Source organism: Amblyraja radiata, chromosome 4 (genome assembly GCF_010909765.2).
Source record: "Amblyraja radiata isolate CabotCenter1 chromosome 4, sAmbRad1.1.pri, whole genome shotgun sequence".
Lineage (NCBI taxonomy): Eukaryota > Metazoa > Chordata > Chondrichthyes > Rajiformes > Rajidae > Amblyraja > Amblyraja radiata.
The window spans coordinates 116,172,761-116,200,036 of record NC_045959.1 but is presented as its reverse complement, the minus strand read 5'-3'; the positions used below and the strand labels follow the sequence as shown (position 1 = coordinate 116,200,036).

At 48.5% G+C, this 27,276-nt stretch overlaps 1 protein-coding gene across 2 annotated transcripts in view; it reads right to left on the bottom strand.

Moving 5' to 3' along the window:
• The window catches only part of kif9 (kinesin family member 9), a 129,065-nt gene that overhangs the window by 74,485 nt on the left and 27,304 nt on the right, over positions 1 to 27,276 (bottom strand). For both annotated transcript variants that reach the window (XM_033020296.1, XM_033020297.1), the window contains exons 4-7: positions 24,986 to 25,092; positions 18,063 to 18,287; positions 6,084 to 6,167; positions 2,231 to 2,323 (exon numbers count right to left, since the gene is read on the bottom strand). In XM_033020296.1, the coding sequence (XP_032876187.1) occupies positions 2,231 to 2,323; positions 6,084 to 6,167; positions 18,063 to 18,287; positions 24,986 to 25,092 (509 nt within the window). The remainder of the gene's footprint in view (positions 1 to 2,230; positions 2,324 to 6,083; positions 6,168 to 18,062; positions 18,288 to 24,985; positions 25,093 to 27,276) is intronic.

The window sequence follows — 27,276 nt, the reverse complement described above, 5'->3', positions numbered from 1 at the left end:
CGAATGGCATATTGGCCTTCATAACAAGAGGAGTTGAGTATAGGAGCAAAGAGGTCCTTCTGCAGTTGTACAGGGCCCAAGTGAGACCACACCTGGAGTATTGTGTGCAGTTTTGGTCCCTTAATTTGAGGATGGACATTCTTGCTATTGAGGGAGTGCAGCGTAGGTTTACAAGGTTAATTCCCGGGATGGCGGGACTGTCATATGATGAGAGAATGGAGTGGCTGGGCTTGTATACTCTGGAGTTTAGAAGGATGAGAGGGAATCTTATTGAAACATATAAGATTATTAACGGTTTGGACACGCTAGAGGCAGGAAACAGGTTCCCGATGTTGGGGAGTCCAGAACTAGGGGCCACAGTTTAAGAATAAGGGGTGCCATTTAGAACGGAGACGAGGAAACACTTTTTCACCCAGAAAGTTGTGAGTCTGTGGAATTCTCTGCCTCAGAGGGCGGTGGAGGCCGGTTCTCTGGATACTTTCAAGAGAGAGCTAGATTGGACTCTTAAAGATAGCGGAGTCAGGGGATCTGGGGAGAAGGCAGGAACGGGGTACTGATTGGGGATGATCAGCCATGATCACATTGAATGGCGGTGCTGGCTCGAAGGGTCGAATGGCCTACTCCTGCATCTATTGTCTATTGTATCTCCAAACTAAACTAAGCTAAGCTAAAGAAAGGGGTCAAGTCCTACCATCTACCTCATTGGAGACACTTGGACTATTTTTATTCGGACTTTACTGGACTTTATCTTGCACTAAACATTATTCCAGTTATCTTGCATCTGTCGACTCTGGACGCCTTGTTTGTAATCATATATAGTCTTTCCGCTGACTGGTTACCATGCAACCAAAAATCTGTTCACTGTACCTCAGTACAGGGGGCAATAAACTAAACTAAACTATATAAACACAAAAAGCTGGAGTAACTCAGCGGGACAGGCAGCATCTCTGGAGAGAAGGAAAGGGTGACGTTTTGGGTCGAGACTCTTCTTCAGACTGAGAGCCAGGGAAGAGGGAGTCTAGAGATATGGAAGGGCCAGGTGTGAAAATGACAGATCAAAGCAGATGATTATAAGGAAATGGAGAATGGAGAATGTTTCATTGTTAGCTGAGAAGAAGGTGACACGAGGCATAATAATCAGTAATATTAAATCAAGAGGACAATAGAACGAATCGGAGAACCAGGATGGTGCGAGATAGGGCCCTTGAAGATAGCGGAGTCAGGGGATATGGGGAGAAGGCAGGAACGGGGTACTGATTGGGGATGATCAGCCATGATCACAATGAATGGCAGTGCTGGCTTGAAGCGCCGAATGGCCTACTCCTGCACCTCTTGTCTATTGGGGGAGGGATGGAGAGGGAGCATCAGCAAGGGTTACTTGAAGTTAGAGAAGTCATAATGTCCATTCCCTCCCCAGAAGCTGCCTGACCTGGCAGAGTTCCTCCACCACTTTGTGTTTTGCTCAAGATTCCAATATCTGCAATTCCTTGTGTCTCCTGCGAATGGCATGTTGGCCTTTATAACACAAGGAATCGAATATAGGAGCAAAGAGGTCCTTCTGCAGGTTTACAGAGCCCTAGTGAGACCACAGCTGGAGTATTGTGTGCAGTTTTGGTCCCCTAATTTGAGGAAGGTCATTCTTGCCATTGAGGGAGGTTCACCAGGTTAATTCCCGGGATGGCGGGACTGTCATATGCTGAGAGAATGGAGCAGCTGGGCTTGTACACTCTGGAGTTTAGAAGGATGAGAGGGGTTCTCATTGAAACATATAAGATTGTTAAGGGCTTGGACACGCTAAAGGCAGGAAACATATTCCCGATGTTGGGGGAGTCCAGAGCCAGGGGTCACAGTTTAAGAATAAGGGGTAAGCCATTTAGAACGGAGACGAGGAAACACTTTTTCACACAGAGAATGTGGAATTCTCTGCCTCAGAGGGTGGTGGAGGCAGGTTCTCTGGATGCTTTCAATAGAGAGCTATATAGGCTCTTAAAAATAGCGGAGCCAGGGGATATGGGGAGAAAGCAGAAACGGGGTACTGATTGGGGACGATGAGCCATGATCACATTGAATGTTGGTGCTCGAAGGGCCAAATGGCCTACTCCTGCACCTATTGTTTATTGTCTATTGTCTATTGTCCTTGTGGGTTGATTGGTTGGTGGATCACAAATATCCACCCCAGCAAACTACGAGATGAGCCAAAGCCAGAATGATGCGTTTGATAGTCACTCACTCCTGTCTTTCCCAGCCGCTCAGAGCCTGCTAGATCAACCAAGTTGAGCTTTGAGGTCAAATACTTGACTTCTGCAGTCTGCCTCCATCGGGTCTGTCAACAAGGAGAAAAATTAAAGTATATTTTAACAGTGTATTTGATAAGACACAAAATGCTGGAGTAACTCAGCGGGTCAGGCAGTATCTCTGGGGAAAAGGAATAGGACATTGAACATTGACTTCTCCAATTTCAGGTAGTCCTTGCTTTCTCCCTCCTTCCCCTCCCCTTCCCGGCTCTCCCACAGCCCACTGTCTCCGCCTCGTCCTTTCTTCTTCCTGCCCCCCCTCACCCCTCACCCCCACATCAGTCTGAAGAAGGGTCTCGACCCGAAACGTCACCTATTCCTTTTCTCCAGAGATGCTGCCTGACCCATTTTGTTTCCAACTATCACCAGCATCTACAGTTCCTTCCTACACAATATATTTGATTGATTTGTAAAGATACAGCATGGAAACAGGCCCTTCGGCCCACCGAGCCCACTCCGACCATCGATCACCGTCCACATTAGTTCTATGTTAACCCACTTTCTCATCCACTCCCTACGCACTAGGGGCAATTTATATGTGGGGGGCGGGGGGGGGAGGGGGAAACCGTTTAAAATCTCTTCCCTGTTTGGGAGACCCGACCTTTTCCCTGTCGGGTCTCCGTTGTCGTTGGGGCCTAGCACCGTGGAGCGGCCTCCAACCTGAACGACCCGGGGGCTCGGGAGACTGTGGAGCTGCGGACTACTCACCATCGTGGGGCTGGCCGGCCTCGGAACGTGGGGAGCGGTGGTGACTCGCTGCTGCGACTCGACTCCTGGGGCTCGGAGGCTCCAGCGCCGCAGCCGCAGGTCCGGTGGACTGGGACATCGGGAGCTCGCGGGTCCGGGGGGAGAGAGAGACCGCTTCCCGGAGCTCCCGCAACGCGACTTCTCCAGCCCGTGTCGCGGGGTTTGGAACGACCCGGAGCGGGGTCATACATCGCCCGGCACGGCTTCGTGGCCGTGGGACATTACAGCGCCCGCCGGGGGCTCCAACTTCGAGACTTCTAGACCGGGAGCGGGGCCGTAAATCGCCCGGCACGGCCTAAAATGGCCGTGGGACTTAGCAACGCCCGCCTGGGGCTTGGACATCGGGAGAGACATGGAGAGCAGGGGAGAGAAAAGACTTTTGCCTTCCATCACAGTGAACCCACTGTGATGGATGTTTGTGTGAACTTAATTGTGTGTATGTCTGTAGGACATTGTTTTTGTTTGTATGGCTGTGGAAACAAAATTTCGTTTGAGTCTCACTGGGGCTCAAATGACAATAAATTTGTATTGTATTATTGTATTGTATAGAGGCCAACTAAGCTACAAACCCGCACGTCTTTGGGATGCGGGTGGAAAGCGGAGCAGCCGTAGGAAACCCACGTGGTCACAGAGAGAACGTGAGAAGAACCAGGCAGCACCCGGGGTCAGGATCGATCCCGTGCTGTCAGGCAGCAGTTCTTCCAGCTGGAAACATGGAGCCGTACAGCCAAGGAACGCGCTCTTTGGCCAACGCTGTTTGTGCTGAACATGATGCCAAGCTCCATCTCTTACCTTGCCGGAGATACGATTGTTTTCCGGGTCGTATCTCCGGTCGCTCTGCGGCCTAACATCATGGAGCTGGAGGCCTCGCTCGGGACTGACTTTGAGCCCCACCGCGGGGCCGTGGACTTACCATCGGAGCCTGCGATCCCTTGCCTTGCTCCAACAGATTTCACCATCGAGGGGCTCGCAGTCTCGGGTAGAGACCGATGTCGGGAAGCTCCAATGACGCAGAAGGTTCGACCAGCCCCGACCTGGGGTCCGATCGCCTGGTGCGGGGGAGCTGAGAATCCCGCCCCCGCCCCCCCCACGATGCAGGATCTTGATCACCCCGACACGGAGGGCCCGTCTGTCGGCTACGGGAGCCAAGATCGTCCCGTCAACGGAAGGCTCGAGGCCCCGGACCGCGGGAGAACAAAGAAGGGAAGAGACTGAACTTTTTTTCACCTTCCATCACAGTGAGGAATGTGGAGGAGTCACTGTGGTGGATGTTTGTGTTAAAATGTATTTGGTGTGTTCTGTTGCTTTTTATTGGTACGACTGTATGGCAAATTAAATTCCTCGTGTGTTGCAAAACATACTTGGCTAATAAAGTATGATTATTATTATTACGAAGTTAAACTGAACTCATCTGCCTGTACATGATCCATGTCCCTCCACACCTTGCACATCCATGTGCCTCGCTATGTGTGCCTAGATTTCCTGAATACATAGTTTAATGTGCTGCTGGTAAGGACCTACGCATAGCCTGAGGAGTTGCAAGTTGATTTGGACAGTCTGTGATTTTACGATGGAAGACAGTTCATTAATGAAGTAGTTAGAAACATAGAAACATAGAAAATAGTGCAGGAGGAGGCCATTCAGCCCTTCGAGCCAGCACCGCCATTCATTGCGATCATGGCTGATCGTCCCCAATCAATAACCCGTGCCTGCCTTATCCCCATATCCCTTGATTCCACTATCTAACTCTCTCTTAAATCCATCCAGTGATTTGGCCTCCACTGCCCTCTGTGGCAGGGAATTCCACAAATTCACAACTTTCTGGGTGAAAATTTTTTTTCTCACTTCAGTCTTAAATGGCCTCCCCTTTATTCTAAGACGGTGGCCCCTGGTTGTGGACTCGCCCAACATTGGGAACATTTTTCCTGCATCTAGCTTATCCAGTCCTTTTATAATTTTATATGTCTCTATAAAATTCCCCCTCATCCTTCTAAACTCCAGTGAATACAAGCCTAGTCTTTTCAATCTTTCCTCATATGACAGTCCCGCCATCCCAGGGATCAATCTCGTGAACCTACGCTGCACTGCCTCAATCACAAGGATGTCCTTCCTCAAATTAGGAGACCAAAACTGTACGCAATACTCCAGATGTGGTCTTACCAGAGCCCTATACAACTGCAGAAGAACCTCTCTACTCCTAAACTGAAATCCTCTTGTTATGAAGATTGTTGGGCTTAATTGTGAGGTATTTATGATTTCTTGAAATCATAGTGATACAACGTGGAAACAGGCCCATCGGTCCAACTTACCGACACCGGCCAGCATGTCCCAGCTACACTAGTTCCACCTGCCTGTGTTTGGCCTTCCAAACCTGTCCTATCCATGTACCAGTCTAACTGTTTCCTAAATGTTGGGATTTAAGAAACAGACAGGTACATGGTTTTGAAATTGGCTAATAATCTTTTTTGAACCGTTTATTACCTTGCGAATTTGTCCATTTTTATTGCAAACATTAAACGAACTGCATTTTACCACACGCCAGCCCAGCTTGTGAATTTAACCGGTTGGCTCAGGTGGGGTGGGAGATTGCAACCTTCACGTGGTCCGCCCTGTTTCGACGAATGCAATCAACCCGGCGTGCACAATCAATTAGAACAAGTTGTGTAACAACTTTAGGCTGTGCACACCATACGCAAGAAGAAGAAGAAGAAGTTGGCTCAGGTCTTGGATTGTATATCACTAACTTTTAGGATTAGTTCAGGTGGCGTTGAGGTTACAAGAATGAATATATGATTGCATCAATTAATAAAGGCTGCAATCCAAAGCGATGGCAACCCAGCTTATCTCAGCGAGACAAGCGTCATCTCTAGATAGGAATGTGTGACGTTTCGGGATGAGGCCCTTCTTCAGTCTCGACCCGAAACGTCAGACATTCCTTCTCTCCAGAGATGCTGCCTGTCCCTCTGAGTTACTCCAGCATTTTGTGTCTCTCTTCGGTTCAAACCAGCATCTGCAGTTCCTTGCTACAACAACCAAGCTTACCTCCACGTATATTGTAAAGATGCAGTGAGATCGGGAAGAACTCTTATTCATTGTGTGGGATGCAATAATCCTGTTGGTTTCACCCTGTGACGGGAAAGAATCACACATTCAATAAAGGCTCAAGGTCCACAGATTAAATAAAGCATGTCAACAATGCTGCTACATATCTACGCATACAACGCCTAGTGAAGATAATGAAAAGAGTGATTTTTAATTATTTCTATCAACATTATTTCTATCTTGAGTTGGAAAGAGCTCTTATGGATAGCGGAGTTAAGGGATATGGGGAGAAAGCAGGAATGGGGTACTGATTGGGGATGATCACCATGTAGGGGGCGCTGCTCTGGCAGCAGCCATGTCATGCAGCTCGTCAGTTTTTCAACCTTTTTTTATTTTTTTAGTATGTTTTAAAGTCTGTATTTAATGTTTCTTTGTGTGTTTTATGTGGGGGGTGGTGTGGGGGGGGGTGAGGGGGAAACCGCTTCGGTTGCCTCCTCCACGGAGAGGCGAGTTTTTCCAGGTCACCTCCCCCGTGGCCTAACATCAAGGATCGGCGCGGCCTTTCCCGGAGACACGCCCGGGGCTTCAGCGGCGGGCGCAGCGTGGACTCTCGGCGTGGAGTGGGTGAGCCCTCGCTGGAGGGGAGCGCTCCGTTTCGCTGGCCCGGGGCAGCCGGCAGCCTGAAGTCGCAGCCTGAAGCCGCGGTCTGCAGAGCTCCAGCTGGTGCGGCGTCTACAGCCCGGGATCTCACGTGGGGGACCCGGGGGAAGAAGAAGCCATCACTGCCGGCCCGCGGCCAACTTCTACCGCGGGGCCGGCATGGACTTACCATCACCCCTGGAGGGGAGCTTCGACCGCCGGCCCTGCAGTCTACGGTGCTTCTGGCTGCGGCGGGGACTTTAAATCTTGACTGCCGGCCTGCGGCCTACAACAACTTAAAGCCGCGGTCTCCGGTGAGGAAGAGCCGATCTTGGACTGACTCTGGACTCTGGACCTGACCACGGGGGGGAAATGGAGGAGGACTGGCCAAATGTTGTGCCTTCCACCACAGTGATGAATGCTGTGGTGGATGTTTGTGTTACAGTTTTATTGTGGTTGTGTGTTCTTTATTATTGTATCGCTGCAGACAACCCAAATTTCCACCAGCCTGGCTGTGTGGCAATAAATTATATCTAATCTAATTAATCTAATCACAGTGGATGGCGGTGCTGGCTCGAAGGGCCGAATGACCTACTCCTGCACCTATTGTCTATTGTCTATAACGCATATATATATATATATATATATATATATAATATATATTACAATCTACAAACAATTGATCAGTGATGACATTTAGTTTAGTTTATTGTCACGTGTACCACATGAAATGATTTATTGTAGTGTGCTATCTATATATATATATATATATATATAAACAGACACAAAATGCTGGAGTAACTCAGCAGATAGGCAGCATCTCTGGAGAGAAGGAATGGGTGATGTTTTGGGTCGAGACCCTTCTTCAGACTCTCTGGACTCGACCCGAAACGTCACCCATTCCTTCTCTCCAGAGATGCTGCCTGTCCCACTGAGTTACTGCAACATTCTGTGTCTACCTTCGATTTAAACCAGCATCTGCAGTTCTTTCCTACATATGTAAATAAACTATTCCAATCTACCGACAATTGATCTGTGATGAAATTTAGTTTAGTTTATTGTCAAGTGCACCCAGGTACAATTTTTCTTAAAGGCTCATTGGATGTCAGACACTCCCTCCTCACCTGTGCAGTTCAGCTCTGCTCGCTAAACTTTCATTAGTTTAGTTTATTGTCAAGTGTACCGAGGTATTGAGGGAGTGCAGCGTAGGTTTACAAGGTTAATTCCCGGGATGGCGGGACTGTCATATGCTGAGAGAATGGAACAGCTGGGCTTGTACACTCTGGAGTTTAGAAGGATGAGGGGATATCTCATTGATACATATAAGATTGTTAAGGGCTTGGACACACTAGAGGCAGGAAACATGTTCCCGATATTGGGGGAGCCCAGAACCAGGGGCCACACAGTTTAAGAATAAGGGGTAAGCCATTTAGAACGGAGACGAGGAAACACTTTTTCACACAGAGAGTGGTGAGTCTGTGGAATTCTCTGCCTCAGAGGGCGGTGGAGGCCGGTTCTCTGGATGCTTTCAAGAGAGAGCTAGATAGGGCTCTTAAAGATAGCGGAGTCAGGGGATATGGGGAGAAGGCAGGAACGGGGTACTGATTGGGGATGATCAGCCATGATCACATTGAATGGCGGTGCTGGCTCGAAGGGCCAAATGGCCTACTCCTGCACCTATTGTCTATTGAGTGAAAAGCTTTTTTTTATTGCGTGCTACACAGTCAGCGAAAATACTATGCGTGTTCATAATCAAGCCGTCCACAGTGTACAGATACAGGATGAAGAGAGTAATGTTTAGTGCAAGATAAAGTCCAGTAAAGTCTGATTTAAAAATATTTTAGAGTCTCCAGTGAGGTAGACAGTAGCTCAGGACCACTCTCTAGTTGTTGGTAGGATGATTCAGTTGCCTGATAACAGCTGGGAAGAAACTGTCCCTGAATCTGGAGGTGTGCGTTATCATACTTCTGTACCTCTTGCCTGTTGGGAGAGGGGAGAAGAGGGAGTGACCGAGGTTAGACTGGTCCTTGATGATGCTGCTGGCCTTGCCGAGGCAGCGCGAAGTGTAGATGGAGTCAATGGTAGGGAGGTTGGTTTGTGCGATGGTCTAGGCTGCGTCCATAATGCTCTGCAATTCGCTCTGATGCCCTGGGCTCTCATCTTCTTGAGCAGCCTCACGTGTGGCACCTTATCCAAGGTCTTCTGAAACTCCAGGTAAACAACATCCACTGACTCTCCTTTGTCTATCCTGCTAGTTACTTCCTCGAAGAATTCCAACAGGTTCATCAGGCAAGATCTCTCCTTCACAAATCCATTGCTGTTCTATGTTGCATGACACCATAAAGAACCAAATTGTTACATTCTCAATTCAAAGTGTTTCTTTCCCATAGGGAGCATGAGAGTTTAAATTGTCATATGTACGGATAATGGACAATGAAATACTTAGTTGTAGCTGCTTAACAGGTTTGTAACACAATACAGTAGGAGGCCCCCAGACTGACCATGGGTGATGCATCCTAGTTTGCGCATGTGATGTGTGGTCGGATGCAAGCCTGGGAGATGTCATATGGAGGACAGGCTGTTGCCCATGCAGCACGTCCCCCCTCTCCACGTCGCTGATCGATCCAAAGGAACAGCAGGGCCGTTACAGTTTGGCACCAGCGCCGTCGCAGGAGCTGCCAGAGCGAGGTTGTAGACAACGACAAACTGCCTTTGGGGCTCCGACTCCGGGTTTTCTTGAGGTTTACTCCTGGAGCCTTTTCCATGACTGGATATGGCCACAAGGCAGTGGAGGTTTTAATTCAGAGTTTTCCCTCTCCTAGATGGACCGCCTTCCCAGGCTGACGAGCCCCGTCTGCCCGAGACTGGTGGGGGCGGGAGCGTCTACCTTCCCGTGCAGGTCTATAGCACCTGCCCACTGCCCACGACACAATACATAGAGATGGTATTTAATAATAAACAAAAACTCAATAAATTAATAACCAGAATACTAGTGCAAAAGAAATAGCCTCAAGTCCATAGTGCATCCAAAGACAGTCAGCAGTTCAATGGTTAGTGTTCAAAAGCCTGATGGTTGTTGGGAAGAAACTGTTTCTGAACCTGGACGGTACAGTGTTCAGGCTCCTGTACCTTCTTCCTGATGGCAGGGGTGAAATGAGAGTGTGGCCAGGGTGGTGTGGGTCTCTGATGATGCTGGCTGCCTTTTTGAGGCAGCAACTCCTGTAGATCCCTTCGATGGTGGGGAGGTCAGTAGTTTAGTTTACTGTCACGTGTACCAAGGTATAGTGAAAAGCTCCTTCTGTTGCGCGCAATAGAACATGACCAGCACATTTATAGATGGCACATGGTGCTGAGCTCACAGTTGCTCTATCATTCATGAGCTGTCGGCTGGGAAGTGGGTCAACTCAGCTGAAGTGTCCTCTCCCTGGCGGTCAAACACATTGCTGTGGATAGGAAGCTATATCGCAGGAGGTAGAGGGAAGAGGAGGGTAGGGGTGAGAGAGGAGGGAGAGGGGGGATGGGGGAGAGGAGGGGAGGGGGGAGCAGGAGAGTGAGAGTGAAGAGGGGAGAGGGGGGAGGGAAGAGGGGAGGGGGTGGGAGAGGAGGGAGATGGGGGGAGGAGAGGACAGGGGAGAGGGGAGAGGGGGGGAGGAGGGGACATGGGGATAGGGGTGAGAAAGGGGAGAGGGGGGTGGGGGGAGGAGAGAGGGGGAAGAAGGAGGGAGAGGGAAGAGGAGGGGAGGGGGAGAGGAGGAAGAGGGGGGGTGGGGTGGGAGAGGAGGGGTGGAGGTGGAGAGGAGGGGAGGAGGGGACAGGGGGAGGGGGAGGAGGTGGAGAGGAGGGGAAGAGGGGACAGGGGGTGGAGGGAGAGGGGGGAGAGGGTAGAGGTGAGAGGGGAGAGTTGCAGCACTCTGAAACGTGACGATAAAAATGAGCAGTAAAAATGGGAGCGTGGCCAGGGCGGTGTGGGTCTCTGATGATGATGCTGGCTGCCTTTTTGATGCAGCTAAGAGCTTTTCACAACACTTCGGTACATGTGACAATAAATTAAACTAAATTAAGCAGAACATGGGCAAGTCAGTGCTTAAAAACATGCTCCCTCGAGGACCCTACAATTCACCAATGTCATCCATATCTCAAATTTTGCTTGGGTACCTTATAGCTCAGCAGTATTAAAATTCTCCAATTTTAAATACCCCTCCCCATCTCTCCTGGAGCTTCCACCCCACTCTGGTGTGCACATATTTTACCCACCATCCCTCTCCCCCTCTTCTGTGCCCTTCCACCTCTACCCCACTTTACATTTCACGCCTCTTCTCTCCTTATCTGACACCCTTTTCATCTCGAGCCTTTGCCAATCAACCCCCCTCCCTCACCTGCCACTTGCCAGGCTGCATCCTGCCCCCACCTCTCTTTTCCTTCTTTCCACCGCCCGACCACAACAGACTGAAGAAAGAACTCTGACTCGAAACGTCACCTATCCATGTTCTCCACAGATGCTGCCTGACCTGCTGAGTTACTCCAGCACTCTGTGAAACGTCACCTATCCATGTTCTCCACAGATGCTGCCTGACCCGCTGAGTTACTCCAGCACTCTGTGAAACGTCACCTATCCATGTTCTCCACAGATGCTGCCTGACCCACTGAGTTACTCCAGTACTCCGTGAAACGTCACCTATCCATGTTCTCCACAGATGCTGCCTGACCTGCTGAGTTACTCCAGCACTCTGTGAAACGTCACCTATCCATGTTCTCCACAGATGCTGCCTGACCCGCTGAGTTACTCCAGCACTCTGTGTTTTACTCAAGATTCAAGCATCTGCAGTTTCTTGTCTCCTAAGTTGCTGTATGGCTTGATCTTTGTATCAGTGAGTTCATAGATCATAAACTTTATTTCCCAATCAGAAATCCACATATCAATAACATGATATGTGAGGCGTTGCTTTTTGGAAAGTCTAACATAGGCAGGACCTACACAGTGAATGGTAGGGCTCTGGGTAGTGTTGTAGAGCAGAGGAGATCTAGGAGTACAGGTGCATGGTTCCTTGATGGTGGAGTCACAGGTGGATAAGGTGGTCATAAAGGCTTTTGGCACTTTTGCCTTCATTGAGTATAGAAGTTGGGAGGCATGTTGCAGTTGTATAAGATGTTGCTGAGATCGCATTTAGAGTATTGTGTTCAGTTCTGGGCACCATGTGATAGGAAAGATGTCGTTGGAGCAGGTACGGAGAAGATTTATGAGGACGTTGCCAGGACTAGAGGGTCTGAGCTATAGGGAGAGGTTGAGTAGGCTGGGTCTCTATTCCTTGGAGTGCAGGGGGGTGAGGGGTGATCTTATAGAGGTATACAAAATCATGAGAGGAATAGATTGGGTAGATGCACAGAATCTCTTGCCCAGAGTAGGGGAATCGAGGACAGAGAACATAGGTTCATGGTGAAAAAAGATTTAATAGGAATCTGAGGAACAACTTTTTCCACACAAAGGGTGGTAGGTGTGAGGAAGTAGTTGAGGCAGGGACTAGCGCATCATTTAAGAAACAGTTAGACAGGTACATGGATAGGACAGATTTGGAGGGATATGGACCAAACGCAGGCAGGTGGGACTAATGTAGCGGGGACATGTTGGCCGGTTTGGGCAAGTTGGGCCGAAGGGCCTGTTTCCAAACTGTATCACTGCGGCCGGCGGGCATGAACATTGAATTCTCCCAATTTTGCTCGCCCTTGCTGTCTCCTCCCCTTCCTTAACCCTCGAGCTGTCTCCTCCCATCCCCCCGCCCTCGGGCTCCTCCTCCTCCCCTTTTTCATTCCTTCTCCCCCCCCCACCCCCTATCAGTCTGAAGAAGGGTTTCGGCCTGAAACGTTGCCTATTTCCTTCGCTCCATAGATGCTGCTGCACCCGCTGAGTTTCTCCACCATTTTTGTGTACCTTCGATTTTCCAGCATCTGCAGTTCCTTCTTGAACATTGTATCACTCTATGACTCTGACTCTATGACTTGAAATACTTCATCCACCCACAAGGTGGCAGTGGGTTACTTTGGTACAGTCATAGAGTGACAGATTCAGGGCCAGTTTCTTCCCAGCTGTTATCAGGCAACTGAACCATCCTACCACAACCAGAGAACAGTCCTGAACTACTATCTACCTGATTGGTGACACTTGGTCTATCCTTGTTTGGACTTTGCTGGCTTTACCTTGCACTAAACGTTATTCCCTTCTCATGTATCTTTCCTCTGTGAATGGCTCGATTGTAATCATGAATTGTCTTTCCGCTGACTGGATAGCATGCAACAAAAGCTTTTCACTGTACCTTGGTACATGTGACAATAAACTAAACTAACTTTTACCTATACTTGGCCCATATCCCTCCATAACTTTCCTATCCATGTATCTGTTCATATTGTACCTGCTTCAACTATCTCCTCCAGTGGTTTGTTCTATATTACCACCACTGGTAATTATCTTAACTTATTTCCCTGGTTCATAGCCGACTCACTAATGGAAACTTTTGCTTAGCTTAATATTTTCTGTGATGGGATGAACAATTCCGTTTTAAACAAAAAATCTTGTTTCAGCATTGAGAACAGGGTGATGAAAAGAATGGCAATGTTAAAAAAACTTCAAATGCATGATACACTACATTCGTAAATATGTTTTATATATTAAACCCCCGATTACAATAGACAATAGGCGCAGAAGTAGGCCATTCGGCCCTTCGAGCCAGCACCGCCATTCAATGTGATCATGGCTGATCATCCACAATCAGTACCCCCCGTTCCTGCCTTCTCCCCATATCCCCTGACTCCGCTATCTTTAAGAGCCCTATCTAGCTCTCTCTTGAAAATATCCAGAGAACCGGCCTCCACCTGTGGCAGAGAATTCCACAGACTCACAACTCTCTGTGTGTACATCTCAATAAATAATTTGTTTTTTAAAAGTTTGTTTTGAGATGCAGCATGGGAGCAGGCCATTCGGCCCACCGAGTCCACACCGACCAGCGATCACCCGTACATTCGTTCCAACTTACACGCCATGGACAATTTATAGAAGCCAATTAACCTACAAACCTGCACGTCTTTGGAATATGGGAGGATACCGGAGCACCTAACTTAACCAGGCAGGTGGGACAAGTGTAGCTGGGACATGTAGGCCCGTGTGGGCAAGTTGGGCTGAAGGGCCTTTTTCAACACTGTATCATTCTCTATCTCTATCAACCTCCAACCTCCGCAGTTTTGGGGACAGAGCCTTCTCCAGGGCAGCTCCCAGGCTCTGGAACTCCCTCCCCCAACTGATCCGCAATTCCGTGTCCCTCACCATCTTCCAGTCCCGCATCAAGGCCCATCTCTTCACCTCTGCCTATCCTTAGCCCCACGTCCCCCTCCCTTTTCATCTGTGCTTGAATTGCCTCATATTGTGTTTTGAATTGAATTCTGTCTTTAATTTGTGTACTAGTCATGTCGCTACTATTTATTTCATTCCGCTTACATGTTTTTCCTCTACCTGCTAAATTTTTGTAAGGTGTCCTTGAGACTCTTGAAAGGCGCCCATAAATAAAATGTATTATTATTATTATTATCAAGACTCTATGACCCGGAGAAAACCCACGCGGTCTCAGGGAGAACGTACAAACTCCGTAAAGACAGCACCGTAGTCAGGATCGAACCCCAGGCTCTGGCAAAGTGAGGCAGCAACTCTACCGCTGCATTACTGTGCTGCCCTCGTTCTATTAGCTGATGAACAAGTGTTCTTGCATTCTAATTACTGTAGATAAAAGGAGGGTTCATGGCCAGCAAAGTTTAGAGACAATCTAAAGTGTTTCAAAGGAGAAAATAGAAACATAGACAATAGGTGCAGGAGTAGGCCTTTCGGCCCTACGAGCCAGCACCACCATTCAATGTGATCATGGCAGATCATCCAAAATCAGTACCCTGTTTTAGGAGGCAGCTGAAGAGTTTTAGAAGGCAGCTGAAGAGAAAACAGGTTAGTTAGGAGATGTCATTTTTCAGTTCTTTAATTTTGTGAATGTCCAAACCCAAGAATTGAGTGATAGTAGATATAAAATGCTGGAGAAACTCAACGGGTGAAGCAGCATCTATGGAGCAAAGGAAATAGGCAACGTTTTGGGTCGAGACACTTCTTCAGACTCATTTGAGTGATAGTTATGTGACTGGACTAAGTTAAAACAAACAGTGTAGAAAGTGAATGTTCATACTACAGAATGGAGGTTTGAGAACATACATGCCTTAAAAAAAGTGGCTATGATGCTGCTGAATTGTAAAAATCTTTTTTTGGGTAAGAAACCTGTAAATCTTTTGCAGTCTGGACCATGTATGAATCCAGACCCACAGCAGCATGGTTAACCTTTAACCGCCCTGTGAGATAGCTGCAAGTTACTCATTTGTACTAAAACGTAGCAATTAGAGTGAGTTCACAACACTACAGTCTCAACACTACAGGCCCGGATAGAGTGGATGTGGAGAGGATGTTTCCACTAGTGGGAGAGTCTAGGACCAGAGGTCAAAGCCTCAGAATTGAAGGACGTTCCTTCAGGAAGGCGATGAGGAGGAATTTCTTTAGTCAAAGGGTGGTGAATCTGTGGAATTCTTTGCCATAGAAGGCTGCGGAGGCCAAGTCAATGGATATTTTTAGGGCAGAGATATAGGTTCTTGACTAGACTAAGTGGGACCCGTTGGGTCCCAGCATCACACGGGAGGGCTGGTCACCAACGCAATATTCCACCTCTCCACCAATTCCAATACTGCTCGCCAGTGGGGGGGGGGAGGGGGGCTGTCTGTTGCGCTAGTATGGGTGTTGCGGGCTGAAGGTACTGGTTTCCAGAGGGCTAGTATAGACATTGTGGGCCGTATGGATGCTTGGGCAGGCATCCAACTGTTGCAACGATTTTAAAAGCCAAGCCAAGGCAAACAATTGGGCTGCAACCACCTGACAACCAGAATTCATTTTGTGAACACAAACTTGTTAAATAAGGCGAGGCAAACAATTGGGCTGCAGACACCGACAACCATAATTCATTTTGTGAACACAAACTTGTTAAAAAAAGGCTGCAGCCGCTTTACAGCCGCATCAAGGGGACTCACCGTGGAGTAGACATGCGTTCAGTGTTATTCGCAGCTGTCTCTGCCAGACCCTCTCGCTTCCTGGGTCTGGCAGAGACTGAGTGAGGCACGACACTTCCTGGTTTTATAGTCCCTCCCCCTGCCGCCAGCGGGGGCAGCAGAGAGAATGGGGAATTTTGTAAAAACATTAATATCTCTCTCATTTTTAATCGACGGGGGCTCAGAGCGAGGTGGCCAAAAATGATGGCCGTAGGTGGCGGCGTTCTCTCGGAAATCGCAGCACAATCGGCTAAAAGCGGTCAAGATCAGAGATTTAGTAATATAGATTAGTACGGGTGTTAGGGGTTATGGGGAGAAGGCAGGAGAATGGGGTAGGGAAGGAGAGATAGATCAGCCATGCTTGAATGGCGGAGTAGACTTAAGGCCCTGTCCCACTTTCCCGAGTTACTCACGAATTCTCCCGAGTTTTCCCCTTGATTCAAACTCAGAAAATGTCCGTAGCGAGTCCGTAGGTGGCCGTAGGAGTCCATAGATATTTCGTAGCGGCTCGTAATGCCAGCCATAGGTACTCGGGGCATCAGGTAAGTCGGGACATTTTTTCAGCATGTTGAAAAATGTCCACGAGTGCCAAAAATAGCCCCGAGTACCTACGGCTGGTATCTCCGAGTTTGAATCAAGGGGTCAAACTCAGGAGAATTTGTGAGTAACTCGGGAAAGTGGACCAGGGGCTTTAATGGGGCCAAATGACCTAATTCTACTTCATCACTTATGAACATGAACTTATGATGGCATTCAAGGGAAATTAAAGTTGGGTAATATACAATAATGCAGTATACTAAAAGAGAAGTCAACAGGCCAAGCAGTGTCTGACAAGAATTAAAGTTGTTGGGCGTCATAGTGACACAGCGGGTAGAGTTGCTGCCTCATAGCACCCGAGACCTGGGTTTGATCCTGACCTCGGGTGCTGTCTGTGTGGAGTTTGCACATTCTCCCCTGTGACCATGTGGGTTTCCTCTGGGTGCTCCGGTTTCCTCCCACACTCCAAAGATGTGTGAGCTTGTAGGTTAATTGGTCCTCTGTAAATTGCCCCTCGTGTGAATGGAGAGGATGAGAAAGTGGGATAACATAGGCCGGTGTGGACTCGGTGGGCCGAAGGGCCTGTTTCCATGCTGTATTTCTGAAATAAATAGACAATGGACAAAAGGTGCAGGAGTAGGCCATTCGGCCCTTCGAGCCAGCACCGCCATTCACTGTGATCATGGCTGAAAGTCAATGACTTTCTATCAAAACCTATCAGATATATCTATCAGTGGGACGACAGATGGCACAATGGGCTAAGTGTTCGGCTGGCAACCGGAAGGTAGCCGGTTCGAATCCCGCTTGGAGTGCATACTGTCGTTGTGTCCTTGGGCAAGACACTTCACCCACCTTTGCCTGTGTGTGAATGTGTCTGAATGTGTGTGAATGTGTGTGAGTGATTGGTGGTGGTCGGAGGGGCCGTAGGCGCAGAATGGCAGCCACGCTTCCGTCAGTCTGCCCCAGGGCAGCTGTGGCTACAGAAGTAGCTTACCACCACCGAGTGTGACTGAGGAGTGAATGAATAATGCGATGTAAAGCGCCTTGAGTATTAGAAAGGCGCTATATAAATCCCATCCATTATTATTATTATTAGATATTGTAGATAATAAATACCAGTAACTGAGCCTGTAGCAATTATATAGCAATTTTTGTTTAGTTTAGAGCTACAGCGCGGAAACAGGCCCTTCGGCCCATTGAGTCCATGCTAACGAGTGACTAGTACACTAGCACGATCCTACACACACTAGGGACAATTTACAATTTACAGAAGCCAATTAACCTACAAACCTGTACATCGTTAAGATGTGGGAGGAGACCAGAGCACCCGGAGAAAACCCACGAGATCACATGGAGAAAGTACAAACTCTGTACAGATAGCCCCCGGAGACAGGTTGAGTACTTAAGAGTAATAGTGTTTGACCCGTAGTCAGTCTGGTGCTGTATGGCAACAACTCTACCGCTGCGCCCAAAATGATTTACAATAAAATTACAATCCAAATCCAGCCCCTTCCTTAAGCCTACCCACCAATATGTTCTTCGGGAGAAGGCAGGAGAATGGATATAAGAGGGAAAGATAGATCAGCCGTGATTGAATGGCGGAGTAGACTTGATGCGACGAATGGCCTAATTCTGCTCCTATATCACATATGAACAATTATATTCCTCAACTTCAGCAATTCCACTCACCTCAAAGAGATAGTTGAGGGCATCTTCCTCGGTGCTGACCATGTGGATGGAAAGCCCCTTGATACGCACGCCGTGGTTGTCCTCCACTATTATCATCTGTGTGTCAGGTGTTGAGCTGTCCGACATGGTGGACAGGAGGTCGTAGAGAGTCTCATTGTAAATCTCCAGGTAAGAAACGTACACAGTGAGGGCGAGATCAGCCTGTTCTTCCACCTCTTTAAAAATCTGCAGACAAACACAGTGCATCGTTTTTCTTTGTGTTTCTGTTCCAGTTTATCCATCTTCTTAAGTCATGGAGTGGTACAACAAGGAAACAGGCCCTTCAGCCCAACTCGTCTATACCAACCAAGATGCCTCGTCTAAGCTCATCCCATTTGCCCGCGTTTGGCCCATATGTCTCTGAACCTTTCCTATCCATATACCTGTCCAAATGTCTTTTAAATGTTGTTACAGTACCTCCTCTGGCCGCTCGTTATATATATCACCAACTTTCCATATATCACCAGACATATAAGACTATCAAGGGTTTGGACACGCTAGAGGCAGGAAACATGTTTGCGGAGTCCAGAACCAGGGGCCACAGTTCAAGAATAAGGGGTAAGCCATTTAAAACGGAGACGAGGAAACACTTTTTCACCCAGAGAGTTGTGAGTCTGTGGAATTCTCTGCTTCAGAGGGGGATGGAGGCCGGTTCTCTGGATACTTTCAAGAGAGAGCTAGATAGGGCTCTTAAAGATAGCCGAGTCAGGGGATATGGGGAGAAGGCAGGAACGGGTTACTGATTGTGGATGATCAGCCGTGATCACATTGAATGGCCTACTCCTGCACCTATTGTCTATTGTCTATTTACAAGTTGGCATTGGAAACGTGGCGACTTTCTGTGGCACTACCTCAGTGAAATCTATACTTACGCTACTGCTCTTGCACTTTTGGATTTAAGTACGGTCGTACTTATGTCATAAATCTCATGTGATAGGAGCAGCATTAGGCCATTTGGCCCCACGAGTCTACTCCGCCATTCAATCACAGCGGACTTGGCCTCCACAGCCCTCTGTGGCAATGAGTTCCACAGATTAACTACCCAATGAATAAAGTTCCTCCTCACCTCCTTTCTAAAAGAGCGCCTTTTAATTCTGAGGCTGTGACCTCTGGTCCTAGACTCTCCCACCAGTGAAAACATCCTCACCACATCCACTCTCTCTCTGCTTTTCATTACTCTGTACTTTATTGTCACATGTTGCAATGAGGTGCCCCCTCATCCTTCTAAACTCCAGCGAGTACAGGCCCAGTGCTATCAAGCGCTCATCATATGTTAACCCACTCATTCCTGGGATCATTCTCGTAAACCTCCTCTGGACCCTCTCCAAAGCCAGCACATCCTTCCTTAGATATGGGGCCCAAATTTCCTCATAGTACTGCAAATGCGGCCTGACCAGCGCCTTATAGCCTCAGCATTACGTCTCTGTTTTTGTATTTCAGTCCTCTTGATATAAATTGAATAGCATTGAATTGGCCTTCATTACTACAGATTTGACTTGCAAATTAACATTTTGGGAATCCTGCACCAACACTTCCAAGTCCCTCTGCTCCTCCGATTTGTGGATTCTCTCACCGTTTAGAAAATAATCTACAACTTTATTAATTCCCAAAATACATGACTCTGCACTTTGCTACACTGAATTCCATCTGCCGCTACTCTGCCCACTCTCCTAACCCGTCCAAGTCCTTCAGCAGAGTCCTTGTTTCCTCTACACTACCTGCCCCACCACCTAAGTTAGCATCAGCTGCAAACTTGGCCACAAAGCCTTTAATCCCCTTATCCAAATCATTAATAAATACTTAAATCATCAAAAAATGTTGTTGTAGTGCCTTCCTTAACTACCTACCTCCTCTGGCAGCTCATTCCATATATCACCAACTTTACAAGTTGGCATTGGAAAGGTGCTGACATTTTGTGTACTACCTCGGTGAAGTCTATATATGTAACGGCAATTTCTTATTCCCATACAAATTGTAATTTTTTGTTCTTACTAACTGTTCCATCCGTGTCGTGTGATGAAAACTGTTGTCTCATCCATCCCCCGAGGCTTAACTGACTCGCCCGCTCTATGTAGACACACCCATCCACGTATCAAATCCCACCCACACGCATACAAAAAAGGCACAGATAAAAGTCTACGTACAAAATGCCATAATATACTAACAATAACTAACCAGGGGCCACAGTCTTAGAATAAACGGGAGGCCATTTAAGACTGAGGTGAGAAAGAAAATGGTGTTCTATGCAAGATTCCAGCATCTTGTGGCGGCACCTTGGGGTTGGGCCACTAGCTGCAGGAACGCCAGGTAATTGGGCAATGGCAGGGAGGAGTTGTCACGTGGTACAGGGTATATATAACGAACTACGGGGCAACCCTCTCTCTCTCTCTCTCTCTGACTTCGAGCTGACCAGCTCTCTTCTCTCTAGCGGTGAGTGTCCTTTCAGCTCAGCTCGAGCCCACGAGGCTTTATGTAGAGGACCAACGTGCATGTATAACAAACCTTTTATGCCTGAATAAAGTAACTAATTTGTCACCACGTTTGGTGCCTCTACAATCTGCAGATTAGTTTAGTTTATTGTCACGTGTACCGAGGCACAGTGAAAAGCTTTTTTTTTTGCGTGCTACCCAGTCAGCGGAAAGACAATACGTGATTACAATCAAGCCGTCCGCAGTGTACAGGTACAGGATAGAAACATAGATAGAAACATAGAAAATAGGTGCAGGAGTAGGCCATTCGGCCCTTCGAGCCAGCACCATCATTCAATATGATCATGGCTGATCATCCAACTCAGTATCCTGTACCTGCCTTCTCTCCATACCCCCTGATCCCTTTATCCACAAGGGCCACATCTAACTCCCTCTTAAATATAGTCAATGAACTGGCCTCAACTACCTTCTGTGGCAGAGAATTCCAGAGATTCACCACTCTCTGTGTGAAAATGTTTTCCTCATCTCGGTCCTAAAAGTTTTCCCCCTTATCCTTAAACTGTGACCCCTTGTCCTGGACTTCCCCAACATCTGGAACAATCTTCCTGCATCTAGCCTGCCCAACCCCTTAAGAATTTTGTAAGTTTCTATAAAGGGAATAACATTCAGAGGAGATTAGGAATATAAATGCTGGTGTTGGAGTAGAGGTTTAAAAGAGTGGAGCGATTACAATGAGCGATTGCTGATCCGGTTAGGGGTGGGCAGGGAGTCGCCTGGTGTCCGAGTGTCTCCACATGATCCAAGTGAAAGGCCTGGATAGAGTGGATGCAGAGAGGATGTTTCCACTAGTGGGAGAGTCTAGGACCAGAGGGCACAGCCTCAGAATTAAAGGACGTTCCTTTAGGAAGGAGATGAGGAGGAATTTCTTTAGTCAGAGGGTGGTGAACTGTGGAACTCAGTGTCACGGACGGCTGTGGAGGCCAAGTCAATGGATATTTTTAAGGCAGAGATAGATAGATTCTTGAATAGTACGGGTGTCAAGGGATATGGGGAGAAGGCAGGGGAACGGGGTTATGAGGACGAGATAGATCAGCCATGAATGAATAGCAGAGTAGACTTGATGGGCTGAATGGCCTAATTCCACTCCTATCACGTATGAACTTATGAGCATGAATAAACCTAATGTCTTTATTTTGCACCCTGATGCATATGGGGTCAGGACAGATAGATCAGCCATGAATGAATGGCAGAGTGGACTTGATGGGCCGAATGGCCTAATTCTGCTCCTATCAGTAATGACTAGAGCCAGGGTGTTTAGGCACTAAAAAACTCTGAAATAGGCAGGCAAAAAGGCATAATAAAATTACAAAGAAAGGCACGAAAGGCATTTATTGAGCAAAAAAGCATAAAAAGGCATGTATTTCCACCACCAAAATATGGTTTAAAATGATAATGTGAAACGAATACTACATTAAATGACCAAAGTTGCCTAATTGCATATAATTACTAGCATTTTTTTCAAATTATCTGGTGTTAAACTATGCCGTCTGTCAGACAGAATATGCTTCAATTGTAAAAAACTTCTTCCTACCTCAACTGAGGACACTGGTGCATACCCAGAACAAGCTACAGACTCTATATTCATGTCAATATCTTGTGCATTACAACTACCTTTGAGAACTTTAGCTATGTTTTGTATTTCTTCAAGATCTTTGTCACATTTTCCTTGTATGTCTTTACCTACATCGCCAGGAACTTTACGAATATCGTCAGTTACTCTGTGGAAAACCTGCAAGTTATTCATTAATGTTTCGCCACCTTTCTCAAGGGAAGTGGTAGCTTGTGGGAAGTTTGCAAAATTGGAAGCAATAAATAGATGTTGGAGATGACTGAACCAGCGGGCAGCGGCATGAATGAATGAATGAATGACCGACGGTGGCGCCCTTGGTTTCGCCCCGGTGGTGGAAATTTTCTTGTAATTTATACTGTTAACACGTTAATAATAACATTAATAATAACGTGTTAATATAGAAAACGTCATTGTAATCATGGTACAACTAGAGAAAATAGCATGACCTTTTAGCAAAACGACAAAAAAAGGCTGATTTAGGCACTCAATCGTGAAAAAGGCATTATCTTGGTAAACATCAAAAAAGGCATGCAAAGGCACTTGTCATTTATGGCAAAATCCTGGCTCTAGTAATGACCTTATAACCAAAGATCTTAAAGCAGAGCAAGATAGGCGACTCCTGCGAAATACAATGGGCTGACGTGTAGTACGCTACGGAGGGGATCCTGGGCATTTTTCCCCGCCCATTTTAGTAACCGGAGCCTACCTGACCCGACCCGACCCGACTCGCAGTGTAATCAATGTTGTGGGGCAACAGTTTGTGTGTGTGATATAGGGTTAGATTCATAAAAGTTCGTACTTCTTGTCAACAATAAAATTTGACTCTGGTAATTGTCTTTTTTAATGTTTTTTAAATCATTTCTTTTTAAATGGCTCACAAGCAGTGTTTGAGTTGATTTTGTAGTAACCGGAACCGACCCGACTCGACTCGCAGAGTAATTGACATTGCGGGGGAAGTGTGTGCGTGATATAGGGTTAGATTCATAATTCTGTTAGTTCATAATTCTGTTAATTCTTGTTAAAGAATAAAATGTTTATAAACACACATACATGAATGTGATATAAATGTATATAATCATGTAACACACACAATTATATTTCTTCTGATCCAATGATGAACTTTATTTCAGACTAGACAAGGGACATTAAATAAGAAACATTGTAAACCTCCCCGCAACTTCACGCACACACCTTATCCCACCCCTCAACTCCCCCCCCGGCACTCCCTCGCCTGCCCCCACACTACAATGTCTCCCCCCCCTATGCCCCTCTCCCCGCTGCCCCGGGCCCCACACCCCCTCTCCCCACACCCCCTCTTCCCGCTGCCCTGGGCCCCACACTCCCTCTCCCCGCTGCCCCGGGCCCCACACCCCCTCTCCTCCCCCCGCTGCCCCGGGCCCACACCCTCCCTCTCCCCGCTGCCCCGTGCCCCACACCCCTCTCCCCTCTGCCCCGGGCCCCACACTCCCTCTCGCCTTCTTCCCCGGGCCCCACAACCCCCTCTCCCCTGTTCCCCCCCCCCCTCTCCCCTCTGCCCCTGCCCCCCACAGCCCCTCTCCCCTTTCCCCCACCCCCCTCTCCCCTTGTCCCCACCCCCGTCATCCCCTTCCCCACACCCCCCCCTCTCCCCCACACCCCCTCTTCCCTCTTCCCGGCCCCACACCCCCTCTCCCCTCTGCCCCGGCCCCCACACCCCCTCTCCCCGGTCCCCACACCCCCCTCTCCCCGGCCCCACACCCCCCTCCCCCCCCACACCCCCTCTTCCCGCTGCCCCGCCCCACACCCGCCCTCTCCGCTGCCCCGCCCCACACCCCCTCTCCCCTGGCCGCTCCCCTCCCTCTCCCCCCCTGGCCCCGGCCCTACACCCCTCTTCCCTCTGCCCCGATCCCCACACCCCCTCTTCCCCTCTTCCCGCTGCCCCGATCCCCACACCCCCTCTGCCCCGCTGCCCCGGGCCCACACCCCCTCTCCCCGCTGCCCCGGGCCCCACCCCCCTCTCCCCGTGCCCCACACCCCCTCTTTCCCGCTGCCCCGATCCCCACACCCCCTCTCCCGCTGCCCCCGATCCCCACACCCCCTCTTCCCGCTGCCCCGATCCCCACACCCCCTCTCCCCGCTGCCCCGGCCCCCACCCCCCTCTCCCCGCTGCCCCGGGCCCCACTACACCCCCTCTCCCGCTGCCCCGGGCCCCACACCCCCCTCTCCCCGCTGCCCGGGCCCCACACCCCCTCTCCCCCCTGCCCCGGGCCCCACACCCCCTCTCCCCGGCCGCTCACTCCCTCTCTTTCCCGCTGCCCCTGTCCCACCCCCTCTCCCGGTCCCCCACCCCCCCTCTTCCCGCTGCCCCTGGCCCACACCTCCCTCTCCCCGCTGCCGGGTCCCCTCTTCCCCCCCCCTTCCTCTCCCCGCTTCCCGTCTCCTCCTCTCTCCCTCTCCCCTCTTCCCCGGCCTCTCACTCCTCCCTCGTCCCCGCTGCCCTGCCTGTCTCACGTCCCTCTCCCTCCCTCTCCCCCGCTGCCCCGGGCCGCTCACTCCCTCTCCCCGCTGCGGAAACAAAGATCCGATCTTTGGCCGGAAGCAAGATGGCGGAGCAAGATGGCGGAGCAAGATGGCGGAACAAGATGGCGGGGACTGGTCGCTAAAATGGGTCCTATAATCACCCATGAATCTGCCCATGAGCGTACTACACGTTTGCGTGAGAGTAACCCATCTTGCTCTGCTCTACGATCTTTGCTTATAACGATGGTGTACTTGTGGCCAAAGTGAACAGGAGGAGAAATCATAAAATCACTACTGATTTTTGTTCAGTCGCTGGAAATCAGTACCTGTTGAATTGCCCGAGGAATGATTCCACGGTATTCATATTTCTCCGTGGCTCCAGTCATCGTGTGTGTTTTTCCAGCCCCAGTTTGTCCGTAACACATTATTGTACCTGCGGGAAAGGTGGTACAGTCTTGTCATTTATACATGCCGTTTCTTCCCCGGCCTCTCACGTTCTCTGTAATTTCTCTGTAATTTTCAGATTGAAAAGACTAGGCTTGTATTCACTGGGGTTTAGAAGGATGAGGGGGCATCTTATAGAAACAGAAAAGGACTGGACAGGCTAGATGCAGGAAAAATGTTCCCAATGTTGGACGAGTCCAGAACCAGGGGCCACAGTCTTAGAATAAAGGGGATGTCATTTAAGACTGAGGTGAGAAAAAAACGTTTTCACCCAGAGAGTTGTGAATTTGTGGAATTCCCTGCCACAGAGGGCAGTGGAGGCCAAATTACTGGATGGATTTAAGAGAGAGGTAGATAGAGCTCTAGGGGCTGGTGGAATCAAGGGATATGGGGAGAAGGCAGGCACGGGTTATTGATTGGGGACGATCAGCCATGATCACAATGAATGGCGGTGCTGGCTCGAAGGGCAGAATGGCCTCCTCCTGCACCTATTTTCTATGTTTCTATCCTACACACAATGGATAATTTACAATTTTACCAAAACCAATTAACCAACAGACCTGCACGTCTTTGGAGTGTGGGAGGAAACTAGTGCACCCGGAGAAACGAGTAGTAGCTCCACTCAATAACCAAAAATCTGTAGCCTTCTTTTGCTCTGGTATTTTATTTAATTCACATGTTTAATCAATAATGTTTTATTATTAATGTTTAATGTTCTATATGTCATTCCTAACTGTCACTGTATGTCATGTTGTCACTTGTTGGCAGAGCACCAAGGCAAATTCCTTGTATGTGAATACTTGGCCAATAAACTCATTAATTCATTCATTAATTCAAAAAACCCACGCGGCCACTGGGAGAACGTACAAACTCCGTATAAACCGCCCTTTAGTCAGAGAGTAGTGAATCTGTGGAATTCTTTGCCACAGAAGGCTGTAGAGGCCAAGTCAGTGGATATTTTTAAGGCAGCGATAGATAGACTTTTGATTACTACTGGTGTCAGAGGTTACGGGAAAAAGGCAGGAGAACGGGGTTAGGAGGGAGAGGTAGATCAGCCATGATTGAATGGCGGAGTAGACTTCATGGGCCAAATAGCCTAATTCTACTCTTATCACTCTGACCCGTAGTCAGGATCGAACCCGGGTCTCTGGCGCTGTAAGACAGCAACTCTACCGCTGCACCACTGTGCCATCTCAAACATGTTAGCAGTTCTAATACTTCATATCACTAATCATCGACGGGCTGGTCTCCACAGATAGCAACTGCACTGCCAACTAAAACGTTACTTCCTCATTCACACACCAGGAACGGATGTCACTTTCATTGTTGTCAGTTATGGGTTCTATGCCCTTTGAGATTTCCCAACAAGAGATGAACAACAAGATTCCTATCCTCGTGCAACTGGATAGTATGCAAATAGTCTGCAGAAGGGTCTCGACCCGATACGTCACCTATTCCTTTTCTCCAGAGATGCTGTCTGACCCACTCAGTTACTCTAGCTTTTTGTGTCTATCTTCGGATTAAACCAGCATCTGCAGCTGTTTCCCACACAGTGTGAAATTCCTGATGTATTAGAACTTAGGACCTGGCCCTTCAGCGTACAATGTCTGTGCCAAACATGATGCCAAGACCAACTCTTAAATACATGCACATAATCCATATCCCCATATCCAAAAGTCTCTTAAACACCACTATCGTATCTTTCTCTTCCACCACCCCTGGCAGCGCGTTCCAGGCACCCGCCATAGATCAGGAAAATATTTTTCACCCAGAGAGTTGTGAATCTGTGGAATTCTCTTCCTCAGAAGGCAGTGGAGGCCAATTCTCTGGATGCTTTCAAGAGAGAGGTAGATAGAGCTCTTAAAGATAACGGAGTGAAGGGGAAATGGGAAGTAGGCGGGAATGGGGTACTGATTGTGGATGATCAGCCATGATCACAGTGAATCTGGCTCGAAGGGCCGAATGGCCTACTCCTGCACCTATTGTCTATTGTCACCTAGAAACATATAAGATTGTTAAGGGTTTGGACACGCTAGAGGCAGGAAACATGTTCCTGATGTTGGGGGAGTCCAGAACCAGGGGCCACAGTTTAAGAATAAGAAGTAAGCCATTTAGAACGGAGACGAGGAAACACTTTTTCTCACAGAGAGTGGTGAGTCTGTGGAATTCTCTG